This window comes from Sebastes umbrosus, chromosome 6 (assembly GCF_015220745.1).
Source record: "Sebastes umbrosus isolate fSebUmb1 chromosome 6, fSebUmb1.pri, whole genome shotgun sequence".
Classification (NCBI taxonomy): Eukaryota; Metazoa; Chordata; class Actinopteri; order Perciformes; family Sebastidae; genus Sebastes; species Sebastes umbrosus.
In genome coordinates this window covers 24925144-24952751 of record NC_051274.1, presented here as the reverse complement: position 1 = coordinate 24952751, position 27608 = coordinate 24925144, and the positions used below count along the sequence as shown (strand labels likewise).

Sequence of the window (27608 nt, the reverse complement as noted above, 5' to 3'; positions counted from 1 at the left end):
ACAGTAACTCTTCAATCATCAACTGACCAACTAGGGGAAAAATCCCAAGCAGAGGGAAAGATCGTACTTTGGTAGTTCAGGGCTCAACAATAAGGATTGCCCACTTGCCCGGGGAAAGTAAAATGCCACTTTGAGCTAGTAAATCTAGCAATTCACTTGCCCAGAAAGTATTAAACACATTGTTTTTTTTCCGGAGGTGATGATGGAAGTAGGACAGCATAGCTGCACAGCACTTTGGCCAACTTTTGTTGTTTTCAAATGTGTTCTATAAATAAACTAAATTTGAAACTTGAGCCATCTCGCTTCCTTCTCATCTCTGTTGAGAGTCACACATGCACACTACCGATCGGGCCACTCACGAGAAAAAGTTTATGAGCTGAAGAACAAGCATTTCAATTATCCTGGAAACAGGTGTTTAGTTGGGTGGCGTTAGAGAGGATGATGACAAAACTCCAACTACAGTATGTATTGCGCAGTTTGCCGCAAGTTTGAGAGGAAGGCAGATAAAACATGACAATATATTGTCTGATTTCAGAGATTATGTCAAAGCATTTAATTCTAATATCTTAGGTAAACTAAAAGCCAAAGCGTGTTTGTGAGGTTTTTTAATTTACTTTAGTAGAAAAAATAAATAAACATTTGAAGAGTCAGAACTGTTCTTTGTTTGTCAGGTTATGAACTTCTTTTTAAAATACAAAAATGGGAAATTATCAGTTATCATATCGGTATCTGCCAGGTAATTCTCGGTTAACATATCAACTGAAAAAAAAATCCATATCGCACATCCCTTAACTTTAGTCTTTGTTGTTATTTGATAACCATTAATAAATAAAACAATTTGTATAGGGGCAAGTAGATTGCCCAACCGGGCAAGTAAAAGAAATATTAACGCTGAACCCTTTAGTTGGAACTAAAAAGTGGAGGAACATCAAAGAGCATATTAAGGAAAATCCATAATGACTATAAATTCCAATAAATAGAGATTATTCTCATGTTAAATAGGAGATAAACTGTGATGAGATGTGTTTAATCTAATGCCTACGCCAGTAAGCAAACTCCGGGTCTGAGAAGTGAAGCCAATGCAGAAGTGTCTTAAACTTGCATTCTTTCTAATAGCCTGCAGGGGGCGACTCCTCTGGTTGCAAAAATAAGTCTGATTGTATAGAAGTCTATGAGACAATTACCCTACTTCTCACTTGATTCATTACCTCAGTAAACATTGTAAACATGAATTTATGGTCTCAATCGCTAGTTTCAAGTCTTCTTCAATACAGCATGATGTTCATTTAGTTAATTATGTTCACATTTAGAGTCAAATAGACCATAAAGCAGGGGATGCTTTAGGGCTTGGCCACCTTATGTTTGACAGGTCACTACCACGGCGTTGTCCGGTCGGGGAGTTGTCCGTGTTTTCATCTTACAACTTAAACCCTTTCACAGTGTGTTTTCAGTTCATGAAAATTAATTGTAACATTTTGGTCGCCTAAAAATGTCTTATTCTTAGCTCCACCCTTTTGTGTCACTTCTGGTTGCAAAAAAACAAGATGGTGACGTCCAAAATGCCAAACTCAAGGCTTCAAAACGGCAGTCCACAAACCAATGGGTGACGTCACGGTGACTACGTCCACTTCTTACATACAGTCTATGGCCGCAGACATTCAAACTGTATATTTAAATGTATTTATATGTAAGCCAGGACAAACAAGGAAAACACACAGTACCAGTACTGTATGAATGCTCTGTAGGCCTGCTGATGATATATGATTGAACTGGTGAACCGAGCCAGTCCTGAACACTGTAAATCCTCTGTCTCTACTTCTGGCGCAGCGGCTGATGTCAAGCTAAATGAATGCTGGGAAGCGCAGCCTAAACTCCCAGCACTGCACATATGACACTTGCCAGAACAGATCGGACATTTATTAAATGACTGTCTACTCCGGCCTCTACTCCCGTTCTTTTTCCTCTCTCTCACTTGCTGGCCGACTGTCTTTTTTTTCCTGCTCAGTCAACGTTTGTCCACATACTGCAGTCATGCACGGATTTGATTTTTCTGTAGGATCATTTTCAAGGTGGAGGGGACTGGTTGTCGGAGTGATGAGGAAATATGGGTCACTGGGAGGGCAGAATTTAGCACTTCAAAGCTTTCCTTTAACGAGAAAAATGTATTAACTAATAGTGATTTTTCACTGGTTTAGTACTTGACAGACTGGAATAAGTAGATGGTGGAGAGTCTGCAGGCAAATAACCCGAGGACCAAACTATGGTATTCTACTCACAAGCTGAAAATCTTTACTAACGACAATAACAGGGCTCCTGCTCTTTGGAATATAAATTTTGAATATATTATCCACCAAATTACATAAAATGCACTTTAATAATCTCTAATTGAAACCTTGAATGAAGTGGCATCGCTTCAAGGAGGACATTTATGGTGATGTTTTTCATTCCTGCTTCCTTTCCTTCATGGCACCTCTTTAAAAAGAGCCAGGGACAATTTTCCATTACATGGTTTTGTTATAATTTTGGAAGGAAAGTTCATATGAGGCCGTAAAAGACCTGGAGTGGCAGACTTTGTACACTGTGAAAAATATCAACTCTAAGTCGTCACTCAGGCCTGTGAGGAGACTTACTATATTATTCGTTTTTCAAACAGTTGATCTTTGTTATCCTGACGTGTTTCAAGACCTCAACTGCACTGCAAAGAACTGAGGTCAGCTTTCTACTTGAATAAATAAGAATTGATGTATAAATAATGTGAATGAATCACCTGTTATGGTGGTTTTCGAAGCATTTTTACTGTAATGAATCAATTGTACTGCTGAAAATAGCGAGGGAAATAATATTACAGGTCAAACCAACACAGGTCAGTTGCAGTAATGCATTAGATCTGCACAGTGCACAATGTAAACAGTCTTTGAATATTATATCTAAGGACAAACAACTAATGAGGTTTGTTTGAATCATGGGATAAAAAAAAGTATAAATTATATACGTAATTTGTATAGGCTAATGCATAACAGTTAGATTTTAAAGGGCGGGTCCATTATTTTTTGAGGTTTTTATATTATATTATTATATTTCTGTAGCTTCCCAGTTGTATGTATTCAAATTCGAGCATTCAAATTCCGAAGTATGCATGTTTTAGCATTAAAATGCTTTTTTCCCCAAGCCCTTCTGAAAACGTTTTCCCATGTGACCTGACGTAGGTTTCTGCATGATGATGCTGCTAATGGTACAGTATATATACACATCCTTATAGTCAGTGTATTAACATTATATACAGTAACTTAGATAGGGGTTGGCATGCTCCCAGTTTAGAGAAGCAGACAGGAGTACCGGCACGAAAGCTAAGCAATGTACTGCTGTGTGGACGCCACGTTAGTTCGGATCCGAAAGTCAACATAACACAAACAAACTGACCGATCGTTGCAGCGGTAGACCATCAACTCCTGTGTTCTGCAAGGTAAAATCACTGTTTTTGTGAATGGAGTGTGGTGCCCTTTCAGACGGGGAACTGAAGTCGTTCTATCGCTCTCTTCAAAGCCACCAGACTACATTTTAAAATGAATTCAGAGTGCTGCTGAGAACTGTGATAACTTCTAAAATGTAGAAGTTGATACTTGCACTTCCCCACTGTGGGACTAATAAAGGAATATCATATCTTATCTTAAAAAAAGGGAACCATTCGCTTTTGGCTATTCTGGGTGTGCTGGAGCTGATGGGATGCAACATGGAACCAAAAAAGGAGCCAGACAGACGAGTTGGTGTTTGATTGATGAAACCTTATCATTGTGAGAACGTTTAGTTCTGTGTTTCTGCCGGCCTAGTCGTCGGCGTCAAGGCCCAGCTTGTGATTAAGCACCGCCTAAAAAACCAACACAGCTAGAGGACAATGGAGCCTTTGTGACAGGTGTCAGTGAGGCAGTCTCAAGCACTTCAGTGAGTAGAGTAAAATGGCCAAGCTAATCTTTCACCAGCTCCCTATTGGTGTCACAATTTCAGTGAGGAATACAATACATGGAGGAACTTTGATATTTTCATAAAAAAAAAAAAATCTTCTCCCTCTCAAAAAGCGCTAATCCTAATCCTGCTAGATGAAATCCCAACTATGTTGAAGTGCCAGGATAGACACCTGACTTCTCTTGAAAAAGTTTGGGTTTAAATATCTAATGTCACTTCTTATAATATATGTGGTGTCTGGGTCACAACCAAGCTTTAAAACACACATGCAGAAAGTTTTGAGTATGATCTCTACTCACAGTTTGTTTCCTTTGAGGGCGGCGTGATGCAACAGGTTGAAGCCTCGGTTGTTCTGCTGTGTGAAGTCAATGCTGGGCACCAAGACCAGGATCTCAATGATGTTGCGGAAATCTTTTGCGATGGCGTCATGGAGCGGCGTGTCCCCGTATGAATCCTGATTGGGGGAGAAACATCACAGTGAGTGAGGCTGTTGCACATATTAGAACTAAACAGGGTTTTGGGCCTCTTCTTGAGTCCTGCTGAGACATGGCCCATGTTGTCCGATCCAACAGAAGAGCTACTGTAACTCAAATTGCTGAAAAAGTTAATGCGTGTTCCGATAGAAAGGTGTCAGAACACACAGTGCATCACAGTTTGTTGCGTATGGGGCTGCGTAGCCGCAGACCGGTCAGGGTGCCGATGCTGACCCGTGTCCACCGCCAAAAGCGCCTACAATGGGCACGTGAGCATCAGAACTGGACCACGGAGCAATGGAAGAAGGTGGCCCGGTCTGATGAATCGCGTTTTCTTTTACATCATGCGGATGGCAACGAGTTCGAGGTGTTGACTTGGCATCCAAATTCTCCAGATCTCAATCCAATTGAGCATCTGTGGGATGTGCTGGACAAACAAGTCCGATCCATGGAGGCCCCACCTCGCAACTTACAGGACTTAAAGGATCTACTACTGAGGGCTTGGTGCCAGATACCACGACATACCTTCAGAGGTCTAGTGGAAGTCCAAGCCTTGACGGGTCAGGGCTGTTTTGGCGGCAAAAGGGGGACCTACTCAATATTAGGCAGGTGGTCATAATGTTATGGCTGATCGGTGTATATCAGTAGTGTGATGGATGCTGCAGTACATTCTCATTGTATGTGGCCTTAAACAAAAACAAACAGCGGGCTGCTACTCCGTGTTTATAGCTGAGTAGCCACACTACTCAAGCAGAAAAAAGATGCTGTTAGTGAATTCAGGGCCTGGTTGCAGGCGTGTTAGACAGTCTGGAGAATGCCCTAAAAGACACACTAATGAAGCAGCATCACAGTCAACTACTATAAATGTTTGTATTTGTGTGTTTACAACTGCTTGGAAGAGCAATTTGTGAGTTGCTCATGACGTGTGTAGCAAATGACTGACGGAAGCTCACTTAAGCCCCTTTCCCACTGGACGAAAAAAACAAAAACACCCACTAACATCTGTTTTTTGTCTTTAGTGGGAAAGGTTACAATCTGAATTCAGTCCCGAGAGAAATGACTCTGCAGTAGTCACGGGTATTTATCAGCTGCAGCTCCGATCGGCAGTGATGGAAACATGACACCTGATGCTATGTGGCGCGTGTTGAAATTAATATGCATGTATAATGAATATAATCAACAGGGATTTGGACAATTATTATAATTTATTAACGTACAAAATGTACTATTAATATGCTCACCTCAAAGCCACCAGATTCCAGTCAGACAATAGTGATTTTAACTCACTCATCATCGTAAAATACACTTCATTCAAACTCGACAGAAACAAAATAAAACTCATCAAAACCGTCTTTGTTTTTCCACTGTTCCAACAATCACGAGACTTAATAAGTAACAGATATAAAAAAAAGAAGTAACCACCAGTTTCACTTTTTACTAACCCAATCAAAGGAGGTATTAGGCAAGCTAGGCCCTCTCACCTGGAGATTGACGTCAGCCGAATATTCGGTCAGCACTCGCACCACGTCGGTGAAGCCCTTGTTGACGGCGATGTGGAGCGCCGTGCACATGGAGTTGTTCAGTAGGTTGACGTTTGCCCCCTTGCTCAACAGCAGCCGTGTGATCTCTGCCTGATTACTAAACCCAAAGACACCATAAACAGAAAAAAGACATGTCCGAACAGTGAGTTAATTCAAACCAGTACATCAAATCTCAAAGGCTTATTCTGAAAACCTACTGGGAGATGCACAAAGCTCAAGCTAAGTTGCACAAATAACCTTTTTTTAAACCCCACCATTTTGTTTGCTTAGTGTACCACTGCTGCAAGCCAACAAAGTTGTTTTCGACAAGTATAGAAGAGCATGTGTTAATGTGGTAAGAGGCGGAGATATCGCTGACTGATTAGGAAACACTTTAATGCTGCCACTTCTGTGAATGGATTATCACATTACAAGGAAACGAGACAAGTACAACTGAACTGTCCATCTGTCAGTCTGCAGGTCTTCCTAAAGCCACGAGGAGCAGAGGCTTACCTTTGTACACTCAAATGTGTGTGCGTGTGTCCTTACCCAAAGGCAGTGTAATGCAACGAAGTGTCTCCATCTTCATCCTTGACCTCTATAGAGCTGTTGGCCTGCAGCAGAGCCTTCACCACCTCCATGTGGCCCTGGTGAGCAGCGACCTGCAGTGCAGTCTTGCCCTGGTTCTTTATATCCACCTGCCGGGAACACAAACGTGGTTGAAGATTCATTCGAGGCGACGATAGCCGGGACACTGACAGAGCTGAACATGGACTGGCTGGAAATAATCTGAGCATGAGCAACGACCACATTAGTCACACACTCTATACATAATCCCAATAAGCAGTGTAGTCATCACTGAGTAGAATGTATTCCATTCATGTCTCTGGTTATTTTAAGCCGGTGCGATTTGCAAATCAATTAGCAGGACTGTAATAAAGCTGCATTGGATTAACAGGATTTTTCTCAATCAATGTGATAAAGACCTTGATGTGTCAGGTATTTCATTCACTATATTCGGCAAAAACAGAAAGTTAATTAATTTATCTTCTCCATCAAATTTACAGAAAATGTACCATATCATATTACAAAAGTACATGCACCATGACAGAAGACTTTATCTAGATTTCTCACTCCTACTATTGTACCACCTGTCTAAGCTGAATGATATGACAGATATATGTTTTCTATATATAGAGCGGGGAAGTGAGATCTGATCACAAGTGGGCACTGGAGACACATTCTAATGCCAGGTGTAAACAGGCGTACTTATAGCTGTCCACTTGTGATCGGATCACGCAAGGCGCATGTTAATGCCAGGTCTGAACATGACCTAAAAGGCACTCAGGCACTTCAATTCCCCGCCCCCAGTGTTGGTGTCCTGGTGGAAAGAGCTCTTGGAACGGGCAGCAGACTGCAGCAAAGAGAAGGAGTGCTGCACTAACCTTGTCAGGATACTTCTGCACCAACTCCCGCACTTTGCTGGCACTGCCGTGTGCTGCCTCAATGACCAGCCGGCTGGGATTGTCCTGCTCTGTGGACTGAGACAGCAGCTTCTCCAACACTGAGATGACAGTACCTGAACAGAGACAGAGGTAGACAAGAGAGACAAAAGGATTAATTTAGCTTAAATCGGTCCAGTGTGAACAAAATGATTAGAAATGGTGTCGCAATGCCTTGCAGAGGGATAAGATAGCAGACACACGACGGGTTAATGGGTTTGTCAAAGCGGAGCTCAATGCAAAACCGCAGGAATGAGTGAAAATGACCCTCCATACGGTGCAATCTGACCACACACACACACATTCACAAACACACACACACACACATCCCTCTGTTGTCAAGCTCCCATCCACTGAGGTGCACATAACAGATTTAGTCATGATTAAGAGACTGCTGGGAACTTCTTCATGCTGCCAAAGCCTCTCGTTGTCAGCATGCAGGATCGTGACATGCTATAAAGAAGAACATTTGACACACATGCTGAAAAAAAGACAGACAGGGAATAGCCGTGACTGCAGCCTGTATGTGAAAGCATGCATGGCAGAGGCAGAGCTGCAATGAGGGCAGGGAGGATGAAAGAATGAATGCATGCAGAAGTTAAAGCTGGAGCTGGAGCGTTAGAGATGAGCCCCCTCGTCCCGGCAGAGGCCTTACTTCCAGATTCGTTAGGGTTCTCGGCTGTCATGAGGTTGGCGTCCACCTCCACAGACTGGGAAGAGAGGCACGCCGGGTTGAACGTCCACGTCTGACCCCCAAACGCCACCCGTAGGTCACCATCCGCATATACTTTCAACACCTTCCCGGCCTGGCCAAGCACCTAGGAAAACAACAGTGAGTAAGGTGGATGTGGTGTGGGTCGGTGAGAAAGTTAAAAAACAAGTGATAAGGTTTGACAGGGACAAATAAAGAAATAAAGAGCGGAAATTCACCAGGAACTATTCATGGTTTTTAGAGCAGCAATTTCTGTGCCTCTTTAGGTGAATAACCAGGCCGCTTCGTGGAAGCGGCTCTAAACGAAGGTTGATTCCTGACGCACAACCAATTTTCTGGAAGTAGGTCACTTTTAATTCAGAGGGAGGTCTGCCAAATAAAGGCTTTACCTTAGCAAGCGACACAGGGGGTAACCTGAAGATACCAGAATACAGAGGTGAGAAAAGTCAAGTCGTACATCCAGACACGAAGGTCTAGAGTCAAGTCCCAAGTCAAGAGTTAAGTTATTATTCACCCTTCACCACATTTAATGCCATTTAAAATGTTGTCTCTCACTTTTAGTAACAGTTAGTGTAGTAAATAAATAAAGTAAAGAATATAGATCATTGGATGGTCATTCCAAGTCAAAAGGTAACTTTGGTATATTTCAACCTGGACCCTATTTTCCCATGTTTTTGTGTCAAAGTGACAACAATTTCTTTCCATAATGTCAGACACTGATAATAACAATCAGAGCCTGTCATGACAAAAACAAGCACTGTTTAGTGAACGTAATATTACAGTGACGCTGCTCACTTGCCCCCGCAGCTCATTTTATGGCTGCCGTCTACAGCGTTCTCCCTCAATACTGGACCAATTTCAGAAATTATTTTGGCTATAAGTCAGTTAGACAAAAAAAAATGGGTCATTGGGTTCAGGTTGAAGAATACAGAAGTTAACCTATAAGTCATGAGTGATTGGTGTGAAAGTCAAGGTTGAGTTACGAGTCTTTCCTGATTTTGTCAAGTCAACTCTAAAGTCATCTTTTATCTAAGAATACATAACACAATTCTGACTCAAGTCCAAGTCTTGTGACTGGAATCCACACCGCTTTCACAGTATGGCATGAACTCAGCCTTTCATAACAAACCCTGAAATACCATGAAGAGTTACTATCAGGCTAGCATCTATTATCAGGCTAAATGAGCATACAGGAGCCATGCTGTCTGTCCACTCTCCATGGCCAGCCTGCAATCTCTTCACACTCTCGATGTCCTCCAACACTCTCACTAGTTCGCCAACTCCAAAAGTGTTCACCTAGTGGAAAGAAAGACAAATTGTTAAGATTAAAATCAGCTGAAAACATACTGATAATCCAACTACATTCCTGTTAAACTGAAGTTCTGAACAATGTAAGATCCTCTGGCAGAAGCTTATCAGTACCTTGGTGAGGGCCCCAGGATGGAAAGTCCAGCGGATGTTGTTGCTGTACTGGACTCTCACATCTCCTCGGTCAGTGATTCTATGAACAGTCCCGATCCGGCAAATGTACTGCAAACACAAATAGGCTGTTTCACCCAGGGTCTCCCTCTGCATGGCCGTGACCTTAATGTTCCCTTCAGCAGCTGTGATTTGAGAGTTGGATGCTCTGTTTCCTCTCACTCTGTTGCACGCTAACGTCCATCTGAGCCACTTATATAAAAATTCTGTATGCCAGGCTCAAGAGGCACGTGTGTTTTGACTGTGAGGCCATGTTTGGCTAAAATATAAAGAGTACATATGATGCATAAAGTACAAAGAGTTCATTAAAACATGTTTGAAAAAACAAGGGGAAGCTCCCTTTGTACTTCTACATTATAGAGGAACTCAACAGGGAGTTATGGAGGACGGAACCTGCCAAAATAAAAAATAAATGAATAAATAAATACATGACTCGATAAATAAATATGTCATTAAATGCAGCAAAAATAATGTTAAAAATAAATGTAGCCATTAATTAATTGATAAAATGTCACATATATTGATATTCCTGTTTCAATTTGCTTCTTTATTTATTTATCTCTGTATTAATTCCCATATTTATTTACTTTTCTGTTTACTTTTCCCTTTTACTTACTTATGTATTTATTTTTATACATTTTTAAATGTATTTATTTATCAGGGGTCAGAGTGTATAGATTGACTATATGCTAGCCAGCTAGCTGCACTTCAGTCTTCATTCCCAGGGTGAAATGCAAAGGGAAAATTGTGCAGGAATAAATAAATTAATGCATAAATAAATACAGACATTTAAAATAAATATAAAATAAATAAAAAATATATAAATATATGTAAATAAATAAAACCAAAATATCAATTTATGTCACATTTTATCAATTAATTAATGACTACATTTATTTTCAATGTTATTTTTGCTACATTTAATGACATATTTATTTATTTATTTTATGTTGGCAGGTTCCGTCCTACATAGGGAGTTGTGTAAAGCTGTCTGTTGTTAATATGTTTTGGATTTGTCTTTCTGGCAGAAGAGAAGACGTTAATACCTCAGCCATTTTGGGGTTCCATCCTCCGTGGCCCTCCTGCATCTGTCGCAGGATCTCCATCTCCAAGAGACATTTGACCTTGTCGCCCTGCTGGAAGGAGTGGCCTTCAGCGCTCTCCTGGCGCTGCAGCTCCGCGTGCTCTCCTGGATGGACAGGTGTTAATGTTGGAGACTTATGAGGGTTTTTCAAAGCCAGCATCAACTGCAGTTTAAGTTTCAAGCATGTTTTCTGCAGAAATTCATATTCACATCGTGTAAAATACCACAAAACATTAGAGCTGCAACGATTAATCGATCAGTTGTCAACTAATACATCAATCGGCAACTATTTTGATTGGTTCGAGTAATTTTTTAAGAAAAAGAAGTCAAAATTCTCTGATTCCAGCTTCTTAAATGTGAATATTTTCTGGTTTCTTTACTCCTCTATGAAAGTAAGTACTGAATATCTTTGAGTAGTGGCCAAAACAAAACATTTGAGCACGCCAATCAGATTGTTAATGAAGGCCAATATTGGTCAAATATACTGCTTCACTCCTAATTTTGCAGTGTGATTCCTTAAATAACTGAGAAATAAATGACTTCGAGCATATTTTGAAACAGGAATATGTCTGTCTTACCAAGCCTTGGTAGGTGGTCTTTGTAGTAGAAGCCTCCTTGGCCGTCAGACACGTATTTGAGGTCTACCTTGCCCTTGTGGCCCATTCGGTAGACATTGGTGGTGCCATTAGACCAGGTGACGCTGGCCACGCTGCGACCAGACTCTGTGTCCCAGCCGCGAATGTCCACTACCTTCCCAACCTTACCCTCCCCGCCTACACACACATACACACACACAAATATGCAAGAAACAATAATGCATCAGTGTGTGGGAGAAGGGGGAGATGGAGGCAGTGAAAGAAAAATCAGCTCATTAAAGAAAGAAAATTCGTTAGATAAAGAGAGTGGAGTTTGGTGTGATTCGATCAGGAGAAAAATGTGTCAACATGGCAAAATTTGACAAGCACAATGTAAACATTTGAGACAAATGAGATGAGAGACACAGAGGTGTGGGAGAAACATTTTCCCTGTAGAGACATAAGCTGACAAGTGTCATTCACTTCAATTTTCTAGAGCCAACTCAGTCCTTAAAGGGATAATTTGGATGTTTTGAAGTGGGGTACTTATCCATAGTCAGTGTATTACCTACAGTAGATGACTGTGAGCACGTCCCCAGTTTGGAGAAGCAGACAGGAGTTACTGCTGTGGACGGGGCGGCCAGCAAAACGTATTTTAGCCTCTATACATCAGGCACTCTTGTTAAGCCATTAAAAGTCATCAAGCTGCCTCAGTGCCTCTCCACACCGGCTAAACCAGTGACCCGTAAGACTACATGGTGGGCTGGGGGTTTCTGAGCATGCTCAGAGCTTCCTGTATGTGCTCACAGCATACACCATTTAAGCCTGATGAGTGACTTAACCAAACCCCAGGGCATTGATTTCAAAGACACCAAAAGGACATTTTGACTCATTTGCTGTAGCCCAGAAACGGGAGCGTTGCTATTCTCAGAGACAACGACGACCCCACCAGGAACCATAAAGACATATTAGCATTCCCTCTTTCCCTAAAAGGAACATTCAAGGGCTTTAATTTAGCCCACTAATGTGGAAGATTGCTTTCAATTATTATTTAAACTATTTCAAACATCAGCCAGTGTGGGCTGTCTGTATCTGAAAGAGAGTTTGTCACATAATGGAAAACTGCAGACATTCATGGAAGCCACAAAAACACAATCTCTACTTTCTCAACACTTGCAACATATTTTAGGTGAAGGGGCTTCTCAGTTTATGCCACTACACAGGGCTGGAAAATGAAAAACAAAGAAGATAAATGGACTCAGTAAAGACACATGCACATCTGTGAAACAGACTCAGATGAGTCACTGGCAATATAAATGCACGCAGACACACACTAACACGACATTTTGCGGGTTAATGAGACGTGAGGTTAGAATGTTATTATGGGTTGTGGATGGTAAACACTTTGAAAAGGAACAGCTCCATGCTCAAGGAGAAGGTAGGGGGGCTGCTGAGTTGGCAGCATCGAGTTAGTGGTTAAGAACAGTCCCCCCACACAAACACATCACTCACCGTCTTGGTTGCCCCAGTCCCAGTCAGGTCCACGAACCACTTTAACCCCCTGGAAGATTCCCTTGAGGATGATCCGCGGGAGGTTCTGCCTCGGTGCCAAGCTCACTCTGTGATAAGAGCATGGAGACACAGCTGAACAAACTGCTCTACGGACCATCTAAGACAAAGTTAAAGGTAAAGGTCTTATTGATAACATTTGTATGTATAGACTAGGGCTGTCGAAGTTAACGCGATAATAACGTGTTAACGTAAATTCATTTTAACACCACTAATTTCTTTATTAACACAAATTACAATTGTTAGTGTGTAGTGGGCTCAGTTTTAAAGCTATAGTGAAGACACTGATATGAAACTAGAGCCCATTGGTACCAACCATGTCATACTAATTTGTCGTGAAAGAGGCTAAATAACGCTACAAACTAGGGCTAAATTTTGTCGAGGAAAAATTGGCAGGGCCATTTTCAAAGTGGTCCCTTGACCTCTGACCTCAAAATATGTGGATGAAAATGCATTCTATGGGTACCCACGAGTCTCCCCTTTACAGACATGCCCACTTTATGATAATCATGCAGTTTGGGGCAAGTCATAGTCAAGTCAGCACACTGACAGCTGCTGTTGCCTGTTGGGCTTGAGTTTGCCATGTTATGCCATGTTGAGCATATTTTTTATGCTAAATGCAGTACCTGTGAGGGTTTCTGGACAATATTTGTCATTGTTTTAAGTTGTTAATAGATTTCTAATAATAAATATATACATACATATACATTTGCATAAAGCAAGCAATTTTTCCCACTCCCATGTTGATAAGAGTATTAAATACTTGACAAACCTCCCTTTAAGGTACAGAACAGAGAAGAAAAGTGTGATTAATAGGCAATTAACTATAGACAATCAAGCGATTAATCGCGATTAAATATTTTAATCGACTGACAGCCCTATTTTGTATACATTTACAATTTCTCACCAAAATACATAATGCACAAAGTGCTACTTGTTTTATGTCTTGATATATATGTGCGTCCCCCACCTAACAGACAACATTAGTTTGCTAAACGATGTGGCAGTTGCTCCACAAGTGGTCAAGAGATAAGCAGGATGTACGCTCCTTAAGACAAGGGTTTTCTTCTGATAGGATTTCAGGACTGTGAACGGCTAAACTCAAAAAACCCATTTAGAAAATCTATGCATACAGTAGCTACTGACATCAGTGTCAACACTATCTATTACTACACCACGACAACTATTTAACACACGGACAGTCACATCCTCAAAATCTGACATACCTTATGGTAAAGATTTGATCAGATCTTGGTGCAAAGGAGCTACCTATTCCCATACTTTCTTGACGAGATCAAATCCCAGCTTCCATTTAAACCAAACAGCTTTTTGGAAAGTCATATAAAATCCAAAGTGATCAAAAGAAAAAGAGCCTTGTGAGAGCTGTCGTCCTCAGGGAGCCTCATCGAGGCTTTGCTGCTCCAACATGTTTCTCTAGCACTGGGGCTTTCCTTAAAGTTAGCCTTGGCTAACTTCATCCTCCGTCACTGGCTGGATTTTCCAGGTTCCTGAGTGCTATAGCAGGACATTTGGCTCTTAGAGCCAACTGACGACAAATCTCAAGGGAATGGGCTTCTGTGCCGAGAATGGTGTTTATCTGTAAACAGAGCTTTGAGCCTAATCCCTAGACAGCAGATCTAAAATCAGGCCACCCCAGGGTAAGGTGTAGAGCATCTACAGGCTTGAATATTTAAATGTCTGCATCTAAATATATATAATAGAGATACGAGAAGAAATGTCTGGACAAACACATTTTCTCTGCATTTCTTCAATGTTTTGGTTGTGTTGCTCAGTTTTTAGAGCTTCGAGGAATTCATGGCGCAACATTGATTTAGGTATCAAGAGTTATAGAACTGTTTATGACGGGATAGCTGGTCACTAAGTATAGTGAAGAGGATGTAAACTGACAGATGTTCCTGGAAACAGGACCTCATGTTGTTTCTCAGTGTAGCTACTCTGAGAAAGACAACAGCTCTTTCAAGGGATCAAGATTTCTAATCTTGTTAGGCGAAACCTCACCTACACACCCATTGACTCGATGGCTGGGTCAACAGTCGGACAAAAGAAAGCTTCAATGTTTGAAAGAAAGGCAACGAAATATATCGAATTACCAACAAAAGAAAATAAGAATTCACATAAAAAAAAAATACAATGAGGTTATGAGTTAGTGTAATGATACCAGTTGTGGGTGGAATGATGTTTCAGAGATTTCACCTCGAAGTAAGATGGCCCTGGTTTGAAATGTCAGCCCTGTTTGCATTTAGTCTACGTACTAGGAGTGTAAATCACAAGTTTCATCACAATACGATATTACATAGATTCTCTGGACAACGATACGCTATTTGCTGATATCACAAAGTCTGCCACGAAACGATTTTGATTCAATTTAATTCAGGGGCCTGCGATAGATAGGAGCAATCATATGTCTATTTAACACAATCAGTTACATTTATATTAACTCACAAAAAGCAACTAAAATATGATTTGACAATTTTACTACTGGGCTCTGTAGGAAGGAAGGAGGTGCACTTGGACGAAAATAATGACACAGATGTGCCATGGGAATAAAAATAAAGACGCCTCTTAAAGATGATGCTATGTATCGATGTTTTCACTTTGCATCGATGATATTGGATCGTTGATCATTGAATCAATATATCGATCCAGATCGATTGTTACACCCCTAGTATTTACTATAATGTGTTTCTGGTACCTTCAATACTGTGGAAACACAACTTTCAATCATACATTAGAATATTGACTTGAGTCTAACTCTTTGCTTTAGTCCACACTTCACCTACCAAAGCACCCAAACCATAGCATATGCACATTATTTATATAATTATAGTATTACTGTATTGTATTTTATTGTATTGTTACCATTTTTAATGCCTTTTTATTGCTTGTTTTTATTGCTATTATGCTGCAAGGTCAAGGAGCCAAAACAAAATAATTTTACTCTCTCATACTTGTATAATTGTGATGTAATAATAAAGGAATCTTTAATGTTGAAATCCTTTTCAAATACATTGAAGAAGATGTAATGCTACAGTGTAGCTTGATGTGCAAGGGAAGGATTAAGCATTGAGTTGACCGGATATGTTCCCTGGAACTGCGTGTGTCTTGTTTGTGTGTTGAAGAGCCGATTAACCAGCTGCACACCCACCATTTCCTCATAAACATATGGTGCACGCATATGCTGCCCTGAGCACTGTCAGCATACACACACGTGTGTCAATGTTGTGTAAACATCTGAAAGGGCGGGGCCATCCATCCATCCATCCATTATCTGTAACCACTAATCTTATTCAATAATGCAGCACTGGTACACAGCTTAATGCTTTGTGAGCAGCACCTTGATTTGCTCCCTATCCAACACCTGTTATCAAACATGTCTTTTAGGAAGTTGAAAATGTTATCATGTTAATCCGCACAGCTGAGCATGCTAATCCAGTTAAATCTGTTGTAATTACAATGGGACACTCGTGTACTAGTACATCCGACTCAGGTCTCACACCATGTTTGTGATGGTACAGCTCGAGTGTCAGTGAGCTGCAGCAGTTTATAGTGTCGACAACTTCCCATTGTCCCCTCAGGACACCAACAGCATTTCTGCCTACAGTATGTGAACTACAAATAGATCTACCCTGCTTAAATAGTCTCTAAACCCTCACACATGTTTGGTCCACATGAAAGGAGTCTCTCTTAGCTATGTTAAGCCCAAATCCCAGTCTGCTGCCGACACAACAAGAAGCCCCCTCATTATGAAACCAAGCTAAATTTGTCTTTCCAGGCAAATATCAAGTGTGTCCCATGACTGCCAGATTATAAATTAGTCTTTTGAAATGCTGTCAGTGAAATATGGGTCAGTGTGGTCTGGAAATAAAGAAACATTGTGCGTTTAGCAGCACATACTGTAGAGTGCTCCTCTATTTCATTCATCTGACAAGAAAAGAAGTGACTTTCATGTGATGTTCTCCCACATTTACACCCCTTCTCACTGCTGGGTGACAATCACAAATCCATATTTAGTGAGATTATGCAAAGATGCATTTGATAAAAAGATGAAGAGAGAAGACAAAACTGAATGTTATGAAACTTGAACTTGGGTTTTTTTCAACCTGGGAGAGTGCTGTAGATGGCAGCTGCTCACAGGCTGCAATGTAATCCTATTGGGGCAAGCTGGTACTGTCATTTACATCCACTAAAAGTGCTTGTTTTTGCCATGACAGGCTTTGACTTTTATTATAAGTGTCTGACATTATGGAAAGAGCCTCGCTCAAGGAGAAGTCTCGTATTGAAATCTGGCGAGGTGGCATGTTGCCGGAAGACAGCGGTAGAATAGTGGAATACATCCATGCAAATGCAAGCGAATATTAACTATGAAATGTAAACAAATATTCTTAGTTTCAGGTGATTATACACTGAAGAAAACAACCGTATAAATATTATATTCCATTTCAGCCAATAGATATCTCTAAATGTAACACACTGTTCCTTTAATGTCACCTCCAGGGGGTGTATAATTGCAAATAGGACACGGATTGAAGAAGTTAAAAGGAATGATTGGATACTGAGTGGAAATCATAAAGAAGTCAGTCTACTCTAAAGGACACTGCTGTCATTAACCAAATATAGAACATTGTACATTTAGAGTAGTCAATGATGCACACCAACCAACATCCTCAGCATCGTCTAAAAAGTCATAAATACATGACACTATACAGAAGCTAGGACCAGTGATGTTTGAAGATTTAATTCACATCATGGCTGGCTGACTGACCTCAGCTGTCTTTTCTGCCACTTACGGATCTAAATATACCATTCATGTTTCAGATTCAATAAAAATAATCTCCTTGAAAGCAATAACTGAGACAGGCCCTATGTGTTATCAGTGACATCAATCCATTCAGAAGTGCTGCAGACAAACGTCTTAAACGGAGCTACATTTTCTCAATATCATTCAGATTAGTGAAACTAATTACAGGGCTGTAAGTATTTTGAAAGGCAATATTCATCCATTTAAGAAATATAGTACTGAAGGTATCCTACAATAGTCTTTCAAATCTTAATCTTGTTAGTTTTATACAGATTATTTTATCTATATGCAACATTCATACTGAGGGGTTTAAATTACTTCCACTTCTATTATTCTATTATTACTATTACTATTCTTCTTCTATTGTGGCCTCAACTAATGTCGCACGCTTAAACTATAAAACGATCCTTACAGTATAAGACTACTAAACAACAGCAAATACTTACAGTAGGATTTAGTCTTGGCTGTGGTATTAATTAACATACATTTCAATGGTAGCACGGATATAAAGGTGCCTCACCACTAAAAAAAAGTAGGGAATATTTTTTCAGTTATTTCTTCTTTTTAAGTTTAGCTTCGTCTCACTCAGATGTTACATACCACACTTGCTTTTGATTACTGAGGCAACATTTAAATAACTCAGATTAAAGATGTGGATGCTCATAGTAGCACTTTTTGACACATTTATCCACAAAGGCAGTTTGCTATACACAGATATCTTTTCTAACCAATGTGATCAAACACATCTGATCTTCATCTCTCAATGTATTAATTCAAGGTATCCTAAAACTGAAATTGTACTATACTGTAAATAATTAGAAATCATTATACTAATCAACATGTCTCAAAAACATTTCCCCCAGTTCAATGAAATGAAAAACCTCTTTTCAGTGAGAATGAGCGAGTATTTGTGCAGCGTCCACAGATGGGGGGGCAGTGACCTGTTTTGACCGGTTTGGAGGGTCACATCAAGGTGTTTATAATGAAGGACATTGCTGAGCCAAACATTTGGGCCTCAATGACAAATCAATACTTCTGAAGAGAAACTGAGGTGGGGGACGAAATGAGATTCCATCTACCGTCAGAATGCTGAATGATTACTGCAGGCCAGGTTTCACCTAAAGCCCAAATCTGGTATTGTTGCACAGCTCGCGTTTCACCCCGACCACCAGAGTAAAAATGGTCCACAAATCAAATGAGGACTCAACCTAAATCCAAACAGACATTTCTCATATCTAGTGAGAATGTGATCACAGGAAGTAATAGCAGGAAGTGAAACCAAAGACAGAGAGAGATGGCAAGGATACTGGATTCAAGTCATGACCAGGTCAAGATTTTGAGCTAGGGGTGTAACAATTCATTTCCTCCACTGCTGTATAAATTAAACAAGACATGTAAAAATTGTGAAATCGTTGTGCTGTCTGTGGTTTGCAAACTCTTAAAAATAATAACCACTACCACTTTTGCACCTAATAGCTAATTAGAAGATTTAATCAAATCAAAGTTAACAAGTCTTGATCCTCACCCCTATTTTGCACCATTCATTGGACAGCAGGCAAAGAAAAATAAATGGAACTATGTTGGACCTGGACCAGGCTAAACTATGGAAGAAATCTGGGTCATACATATCACCTCGTTAAAATGAGAACGGGCCATCCAACTGACATTCAGACGGTGCCTGAAGCAGTTTGGGGCTTTACTGTGAACTGATGCAGAAGAGTGGATTCTGAAGGGAGAACTCAGCTAATCTGGATTCGTAGGACACTTGGAATCAGCTCACTAAACATTTATACACCGCAAGGCCAAGTGTGGTTTGAATAAGCTGACTTAAGGCTAGCCGACCATTTGAAAAAAATACAGTCTTTTGGAAATAAACCCTGATAATATCTGGCCGGATAACGGACAACAGATCCTGACCACAGCCAGGCAGTATATTTAATTTAAGTTTTGTTATTAGTTTACCATGTGAAACTTAAAGGGGTCCATTATTTTTGAGTTTTAATGTTATTCTGTATCTTCTTTATGTATTCAAATCCAAACATTAAAATTTTGGTCAAAGTATGTATGTTTTAGCGTCCACGTGACTTGACGTAGGTTTCTGCACGTTGAGGCTGCTACATAAACAGTTTATATATAGTACGTCCTTATTGTCAGTGAATTACATAGAGTAATTTAGATGGCGGTCGGCATGCCCCCAGTTTGGAGCAGCAGACAGGAGTACTGGCACAGAAGCCAAGCAATGTACTGCTGTGGAACGCCATTAGTTCAGATCCGAAAGTCACATAATAACACAAACAAACTAACCCATCAATGCAGAGGTAGATCAGCAACTCCCATGCTCTGCGAAGTTACTGTTTTTGTTGTTTCGCAGAACGCGGGGAGTATACAAACAACCTCACTTAAAAAAATCAAAACTAACCCTTTCAGTTATTTCTTAACGTTGACTCAGCTAGTGCTAGCATTCACATTATGCATTACCTTATTGATTAGTTTATTTTGGTAACCTACGTTACTGCTTTTTGCAAACAATTTAAATGAGGATCAATTGTGCTGGGGGAAGTGGCAGTGCAGTACTCACGGCTGGGAGTGTGCCGTCTCGTAGCGCTCGAAAGCGTGGTTCAGGTCGTGCTTGTTGTTCATGTAACATTGGGTGCACAAGTCATAGTCGAAGCACACCTTGCACTTCCATCGCATTCCCATGATGCCATGCTTCTTGCAGCTGTCACAGATGATGTTGGAGTGACGCACGCCTGGAGGGGAAGGAGAGGCATTGAAGAAAGTTGAGTGGGGTTATAAATTCAACATGCCTGAGGTTTCTATAGTGAGATGCAAGTAATAAACTACTATGTACCTCTTATATGCAAGTCACTGAAGCAGTCAAGGCATATGTCACATCCTTACCAATGTTACTTATCACATTGGCTCGTATCATGAGATGTGGAAGAACTGAAGCACAAACATCATGACAAAAATACCCCCACCCCCCTAGCTCCTCATCTGTTCTCCTCCTCCTCTTTCACTCCATTAAAGGGCAAGCTTCTGAGGCAGAAAAATGTCGCTTTAAATGGAGCAAAATTGCTAATGAGTCCCGCATTATTGTATGTGTCATTCAAGTCCAGAATAGAGCTGATGATGAGAAGATAGTCTTTACTGTACCATGCTACTCAAAATAGGCTTTGTGAAGGTTATGTGAGTTAAAAGCTGATAATTTGTGCTAAAAATGAACATCCTTTTGGTTTCTGCTGTGAAACTACAGAAACCAATAATGATGATGTCTGAGGGTTCTCAATGTTGTCCTGCCAATGACCACATTTTAAGGTCCCAAGTTCTCATGACCCCAGCAGCAAACGTAGGCATGTGAATTTGAGTATGGCATTCTTTTGTTTTCTATAATCAAGAGCATGCAGGCAGCTGCAACTTGATTAAACAGAAAGGCTGAACTTATCTTTTTTTTTAATGAAAAACCAGGGCTGTCAAAGTTAACATGGGCTGCCGTCGGGCCCTCCCGCTATTCGGAGATTGTAGTTGGCTCAGTTTTAAAACTAGAGTGAAGATACTGGTATCATATGAATCTGGAAAACCTAAGGAATCCATTGATACCAGCCATGACATACTAGTTTGTCGCTAAAGAGGTTAAATAATGCTCCAAACTTACACTTAATTTTGGTGAGGAAAAACACCATGGCCATTTTCAAAGGGGTCCCTTTATTTCAAACTAGAACCAGCTCTAGTTGACCCAGTGTTTTAGTCATGAATGCTTACCGATTTGAGCGTTATCAAAAAGCAGCAGATCATAGGAACCCTGGTAGCCAGTGCGGTAGTTGGTTCGTGTGCCGCTGTCCCACTGCACCACCACCGTCTTGTCTGGTGTGGTAGTGCTGCCCTGCCGCCCGATTTCCACCACAGTGCCCACGTGGCCCTCGCCGTCATCCTGGTTTCCCCATTTCCAGTCAAGGCCACGCACCACGCGCATGCCCACCTCCATGCTGCCTCTGCTGGGGGCTGGCCTGGAGGCTGAGCGCAAAGCCCGGGGCGTGGCAGCGCTGTTACTCCCGCTGCTGCTGCGCCTCCGGGGCTTTTGAGGGACGGAGCTGGCTCGTGCCGACGATATTGCGGTCAGGGACGGCACCAGGGGTGTTTCCGGGAACAGATCAGGGGTGACTGAAGGTAAGAGAGAAGATAAAAGTTAAATGAAACCTGGGGAAATACAGCAGCAAAAGCACAGTAGGACACTGCACTTTGTGTCTCTGCAATCATTTTGTGTCTCTTTGCAGTCATTTTGTGTCTTTGCAGTCATTGTGTGTCTCTTTGCAGTAATTCTGTGTCTCTTTGTAGTCATTCTGTGTCTCTTCATAGTCATTTTGTCTCTTTATAGTCATTTTGTCTCTTTGTGGTCATTTTGTGTCTCTTTGTGGTCATTTTGTGTCTCTGCAATCATTTTGAGTCTCTTCCTGGTTGGTACATGTCTCTTTGAGTGACATTTTGTAGGTGAAGGCCAGGGGAGCCCCTGACACTTTGACAACATCGGGTTAATCCCACTGCGTTTTATCAAGGAAATCACACAACCTGTGTGTTGTCTGGCTACAGGTCTGCCAGTGGCTGCTGAGGGACTCATAAAGCAACATGCCATATGTCTCATTAATTTCAGAGCTGTGTTTTTCTCTTTACTGGTGGATCATTCACTGAAGGCCTTGCTGTGTGTCATGGCACATTTCTGGAGAGAGCAGCTGGACACGACTGCTACGCCCTGCTGCGCTAATCAAGCCCTGACCTGACACACACAAACACAAACACACACACTTGTACTTACATCCTTAGCTAGACAGTCCACTAGCTTCATTCATGTGAACCACAACACTCAACTACTTAAACCTAGCCCCAAATGAGCGATCATGAGGTGCAAGTTGTGAACATGTAAGGTAACATCCTAAAGCAAACATAACAAACCTGTTTTTACTGGAGTTCTGGACAAAAGGTTTTAACTCTTCATTGAGTAGCAAACGAAAGCGGTAGACATTTACCAACAGCAAAACGATATGAAAAGGTAAAAAGTGCTCATGTAGCATTGTACACATCTCAGGCATTTTGTACGGACGTTTCCTGAATCTCTGAAACTGACTGAAAGTAATCTGAAGAAGTCCTAATGTAGTCAAAATCTCATCACAAGGACAGACGTACAAGAACTCAAACATTCACACCCTTAACTGATGAGTCTTTTGTTATGAATGAATGCCTAGAAACAACTAATACGGGAAGGAAGCAGGATTCATGTGGCAGCTTGAGTCAGCAACACAGAAATTAACTTCTGCTGAGTAGCATGACCATCAGCAGACATCCAATCACATCTATTAATAGCATGTGGTCAGAATTTTAATATTCTTTAATACAATGGTGCAGTGTTCCATCTCCACTATTACAATTATTAAAGATTTAAAATAAATACAAAGCATTCCTTGTTGATACTGCAGTGCTATTTCTGTGTCTAATTACACAACAAAAAATGTTTGTGAGGTTGCAGAAAAGGAAAACTGCAGGCTTGTAAAACTGAAGGACAGTGCATAACATTTGTCCGTATCTACTAGTACCAACAAATATAGCTTTTAAATTACAGCCCACGGATTGCACATCGTGATTGTCTGCCTGTGTTTATGCTTCTTTCCTAAAACAGTGTTTAAGAAAACACACTGACATATGCACAGTCCCTTAACAAAGTTAAACAAAGCACATATCCTAATTGCTGTCACTTTTCACTGTAAAGACAGGCTCAAATCCAGTTCCTGCTGTCTATCAACACCCCATGCAAACAGCACTGCACGTGTTGTCGTGTAGAGGAAGAAGATAGTTTGGGTGTTTTGAAGTGGGGTTGTATGAGGTACTTATTCATAGTCAGTGTATTATCTATAGTAGATGAAGGACGGCTCGCCCCAGTTTGGAGAAACAGACAGGAGTTACCGCACGGAAGCAAAGCAATGTACTGCTGTGGACGGGGCCGGCAGCAAAACGTATTTTAGTCACCTAAAAGAAAGACCCCAGTTTAATTGTACACTATATTTAGAATATTTTTGCCAGTTTACCTTGCCGTGAGACAGCCCTTCCCAAAGGGGAACTGAAGCCATTGTATCCATCTATGCTCTCACCAAAGCCACCAGACTCCATTGAAAAAAACGTAATTTGATCTCACAGAACACAGGACTGGCTGGGCTACCGCTGCCTCGATTGGTTAGTTTATTTGTGTTATTGTGTGACTTTAGTTAGTTTGGATTCATCAAAGTCACACAATAGCATAAACAAACTAACCCATCGAGGTAGCAGCATAAACCAGCAACTCCTGTGTTCTGCGAGATAAAATCACTGGGGGGTTTTTCAATGGAGTCTGGTGGCTTTGGTGAGAGCATAGATTGATACAATAGCTTCAGTTCTCCGTTGGAAAGGGCTGTCTGACAGCATGGTAAACCAGCGAATATATTCTAAATATAGCGTACACTTAAACTGATATTGATTTTTTATTTTTAGGTGAGCCTTTCTTTTAGACCGCCATCTACTGTAGGTAATACAGTCGATGGACTATGGATAAGTACCTCGTAAAACCCCACTTCAAAACACTCAAACTATCCCTAATGAATTAAAATCAGTATTCAATCAAATCATTATTTGATATGTGTACAGTTATCAATAGAAAGAGCAAGAACAGCACCTCTATTATGTGATTGGCTGTGTTGTAACACAACATAAGTAATTACAGAGACAGTCTGAGTTCACAGAATGGAGCTTACCCTTAAATCAAGGGCATGTTTGCCATGTTTGTCATAAAGAGTCAATACATCTGTCCACATTCCTCAGCAGATGGTGGTTAATCCATCATTTCCCTGTTTACAACCACCATTATGCTAAATTACAGGGACGAGGGAGAGACTTAAGCATTTTATTTGGACAGCAAAAATGTAGTAAACTATCTATAAATGCTGGTGTTTCCTTGAAACTTTCAACAAATATTGTTTTAAAGTCTATCCACATTTTTATGAATATAGCCTTAAGCTTGTCAAAAACCCTCCTTTTATCTGGTAATTGAATGTGTTTTTTTAGTATAAAGCTTAATAGTTCAGTCACAGGGTTAAGTTAAAACAAACCCTTTCAATAATAGGGCGGACAGATGTCTTTAATGCGGCTGAGATTACACTTGCACGCTTATCAAGATTACAATGTCATTTTGGTATAAAAGTCATCTGCTTCAGCATGAAAACATATGGGATGTAAGGGATCAAAGGAGGGAGAGCAGGCTGCTTATACTCCATTTTCTACCCAGAAATGACAGCTTAGCCTCTTTTATGCACTGAAATAATATCCCAGCCAATCATCAAACAGAGGAGCTTTGGAGAGCAGCGGACGGCTTTTACGCAGCTCCCTCCTCCCAGCATTCTGGGTGTGGAAGGATGTAGAAAATGCCAAGTTCATGTACCAGTAACTGATTATACAATCATGATGAATGACATAAAAACGGAAGATAACTGTGGAAATGTGAGTGAGAGTTAGAGTGAGGAGTGCCGGTGTTGTCAGAGTTTGTTGTGTTGGAGAACAGAAAGCGTAGCTTTGTGTTATCTAAAAGATTTTCACTGTCACGGTTGAATATTTAGAGTATTTCCACAATGTGGATGCGACACAAGGTTTCAGAACAAGACTTCTTCGAGCAAAACACACAATAGCAAACAGACCAGATCAAGCAAAAGGTAAATAAAAAAATTTGGGCTGTCACTCGAATAAAATATTTAATCGCGATTAATTGCATGTCTGTCCATAGTTAATCGCAATTAATCGCATATTTTTCATCTTTTCAAAATGTACCTTAAAGGGAGATTTGTCAAGTCTTTAATACTCTTATCAACATGGGAGTGGGCAAATATGCTGCTTTTGCAACTAGCTAGTATGACATGGTTGATACCAGTTTCAAAAATTGTTGTCTATATTAGTCAGTTGGACACAAAAACATGAGAAAATAGGGTCCAGGTTGAAAGATACCAAAGTTACCCTTTAAACCACATTCCAACAAACTGAAAAGCCTCACTTCAACATTCGGCCTATGACCTAGTATTCTGGATTGAGGAACTGTTGTGCAGACAAAGACAGAAAGACCTACCACCTACATTTAAAACACCCACCGCCCCTCCCACGTCACCACCTCTGCTGCCCCAGTACTGTGTGTTCCAGAGAGGATTCAGGTCGAACAAACTGATATCTAATCATCATTAAACAGACAAGGACTGGTACCAACAAGTAGATGCAACACAGGGGGATTCAGGGGATGACTCTACTTACTCAACAAGCTCCCATCAAACAACATCTACAGGGACACCATTTCTTACTGTGAGCTTTATATCTTGCCTCTACAATAACATCACTTACAAATGCACACGCCAAGGGTGGATACACGGTTCAAGCTTCACTTGGCAAAAAAAATACCCTCATCTTCTTAAATCCCAATCCACGCTATTGTTTGGTGTTGACAGACAGCCACTGCTAGAAAATAAGAGTGAATCCCAAAATTGCATCCTAAACAGCAGTGAGCAATTACTACATACCAACAAAGCTATTACCTCTCGTTGAAATGTGGGACCGAGAACATCTAAAGTAAAGTAAAGCAGCCTCACTAGCTTTGAAAATCACAACTCGGCAGCTGTCTTTGCACCAACACACATGTGGTCTGAACAGTGCACACTCCAGCTTTTAATTTTTAATTTTACACTTCTGTGTTTACTCATGCATTTCTATATCTTGTGTGTAACATTATCTGCAGCAACAGCAAAGTCTAGCAGCTTCATGGGTATACCTAAAACATGTGTCAAACTCAAGGCCCTATGGGCCAAATCCAGCCGCTTGCAAATTTTTTATCCAGCCCCCATTATCAATTTAGGTTCTCAATAAATTTGCCACCACCACCGTCTGCAAGCTAGCTAACACAGAATGGCACAAAAGGGAAAGTTGATGCTGAAGACTGCATATTAGTTTTGCTTGACTGCAAAGTTTATTTGTAATTTTTAGGGTTTTATGTGCAGCCGACTGCATGCCAGACGGCTAGGCTCTATGGGACATGTAAACTACATGATCACACATCTTTTCTTTTTATTTTTTTATTAAAAGGACTAGTGTGTAACAATTAGGGGGATCTATTGGCAGAAAAGGAATATAATATTAAAAACTATATTTTCTTTAGTGTATTATCACCTGAAAATAAGAATCGTTGTGTTTTCGTTATCTTAGAATGAGCTGTTTATATCTTCATAGGGAACGGGCAAAGAGTATAGAAGCAAAGAGCGAAACTCAGGTGTTTTTTTTGACAACAGCCGCCCTTTTGGACTGAAAACGCTTATCATATTTAGAATATTTTATTGTTCAACACAGGCCATTTCAGTAAAATATGACAATAGATAAGAAATAATTTTGTTTTACTTTTGTACGGCACTTTTTAGGGGAACATTTTAGTGGCATCAGGTAGTACTTTCAGTCCAAAATGGCGGAAGCGTAGCTCTGCTGCTGTGCAATGATGTTGCAAAGGAACGAACGATTGACTTTTACCTCTTATCAATATACGTTCTATAGAACGGGTCCCCTCTTCAAGGACTCCGCCATGTTGCACCAGCAGTTTCACCTGAATACTAACTAAGCGTAACCTTGACACAGTCAGCTGGTTTAGAAATCGTAATGATTCAATAAATCACAGTTAACAGTTTACACTGAAGGCTGAAACAGGCCGGATTACAGCGTTCTGCCTGCAATAACAGATGGGCTGGCTTCCGTTATACACACACACTGCTGAGGGCCAATCTGGGAGGGCAACGTCAACCTCCTTCACACAAACAAACAGACAGGCGTTTGGCCACAACACACATAAACACACACCATAAACAAACGCTCAAGAATTGC

The 27608-nt window shown here is 40.8% G+C and overlaps 1 protein-coding gene across 5 annotated transcripts in view; it reads right to left on the bottom strand.

The window, feature by feature from the left end:
- Positions 1 to 27608, bottom strand: part of mib2 (MIB E3 ubiquitin protein ligase 2) — a 50342-nt gene that overhangs the window by 12823 nt on the left and 9911 nt on the right. For 4 of the 5 annotated variants that reach the window (XM_037773409.1, XM_037773412.1, XM_037773413.1 and 1 more), the window contains 12 exons: positions 21456 to 21854; positions 20272 to 20443; positions 12818 to 12924; positions 11309 to 11503; positions 10693 to 10835; positions 9590 to 9697; positions 9359 to 9463; positions 8111 to 8273; positions 7399 to 7532; positions 6503 to 6651; positions 5915 to 6071; positions 4260 to 4414 (listed from right to left, as the gene is read on the bottom strand). In XM_037773409.1, coding sequence (XP_037629337.1) covers positions 4260 to 4414; positions 5915 to 6071; positions 6503 to 6651; positions 7399 to 7532; positions 8111 to 8273; positions 9359 to 9463; positions 9590 to 9697; positions 10693 to 10835; positions 11309 to 11503; positions 12818 to 12924; positions 20272 to 20443; positions 21456 to 21854 — 1987 coding nt within the window. The remainder of the gene's footprint in view (positions 1 to 4259; positions 4415 to 5914; positions 6072 to 6502; positions 6652 to 7398; positions 7533 to 8110; positions 8274 to 9358; positions 9464 to 9589; positions 9698 to 10692; positions 10836 to 11308; positions 11504 to 12817; positions 12925 to 20271; positions 20444 to 21455; positions 21855 to 27608) is intronic. The other variant, XM_037773411.1, reaches the window with a different exon arrangement.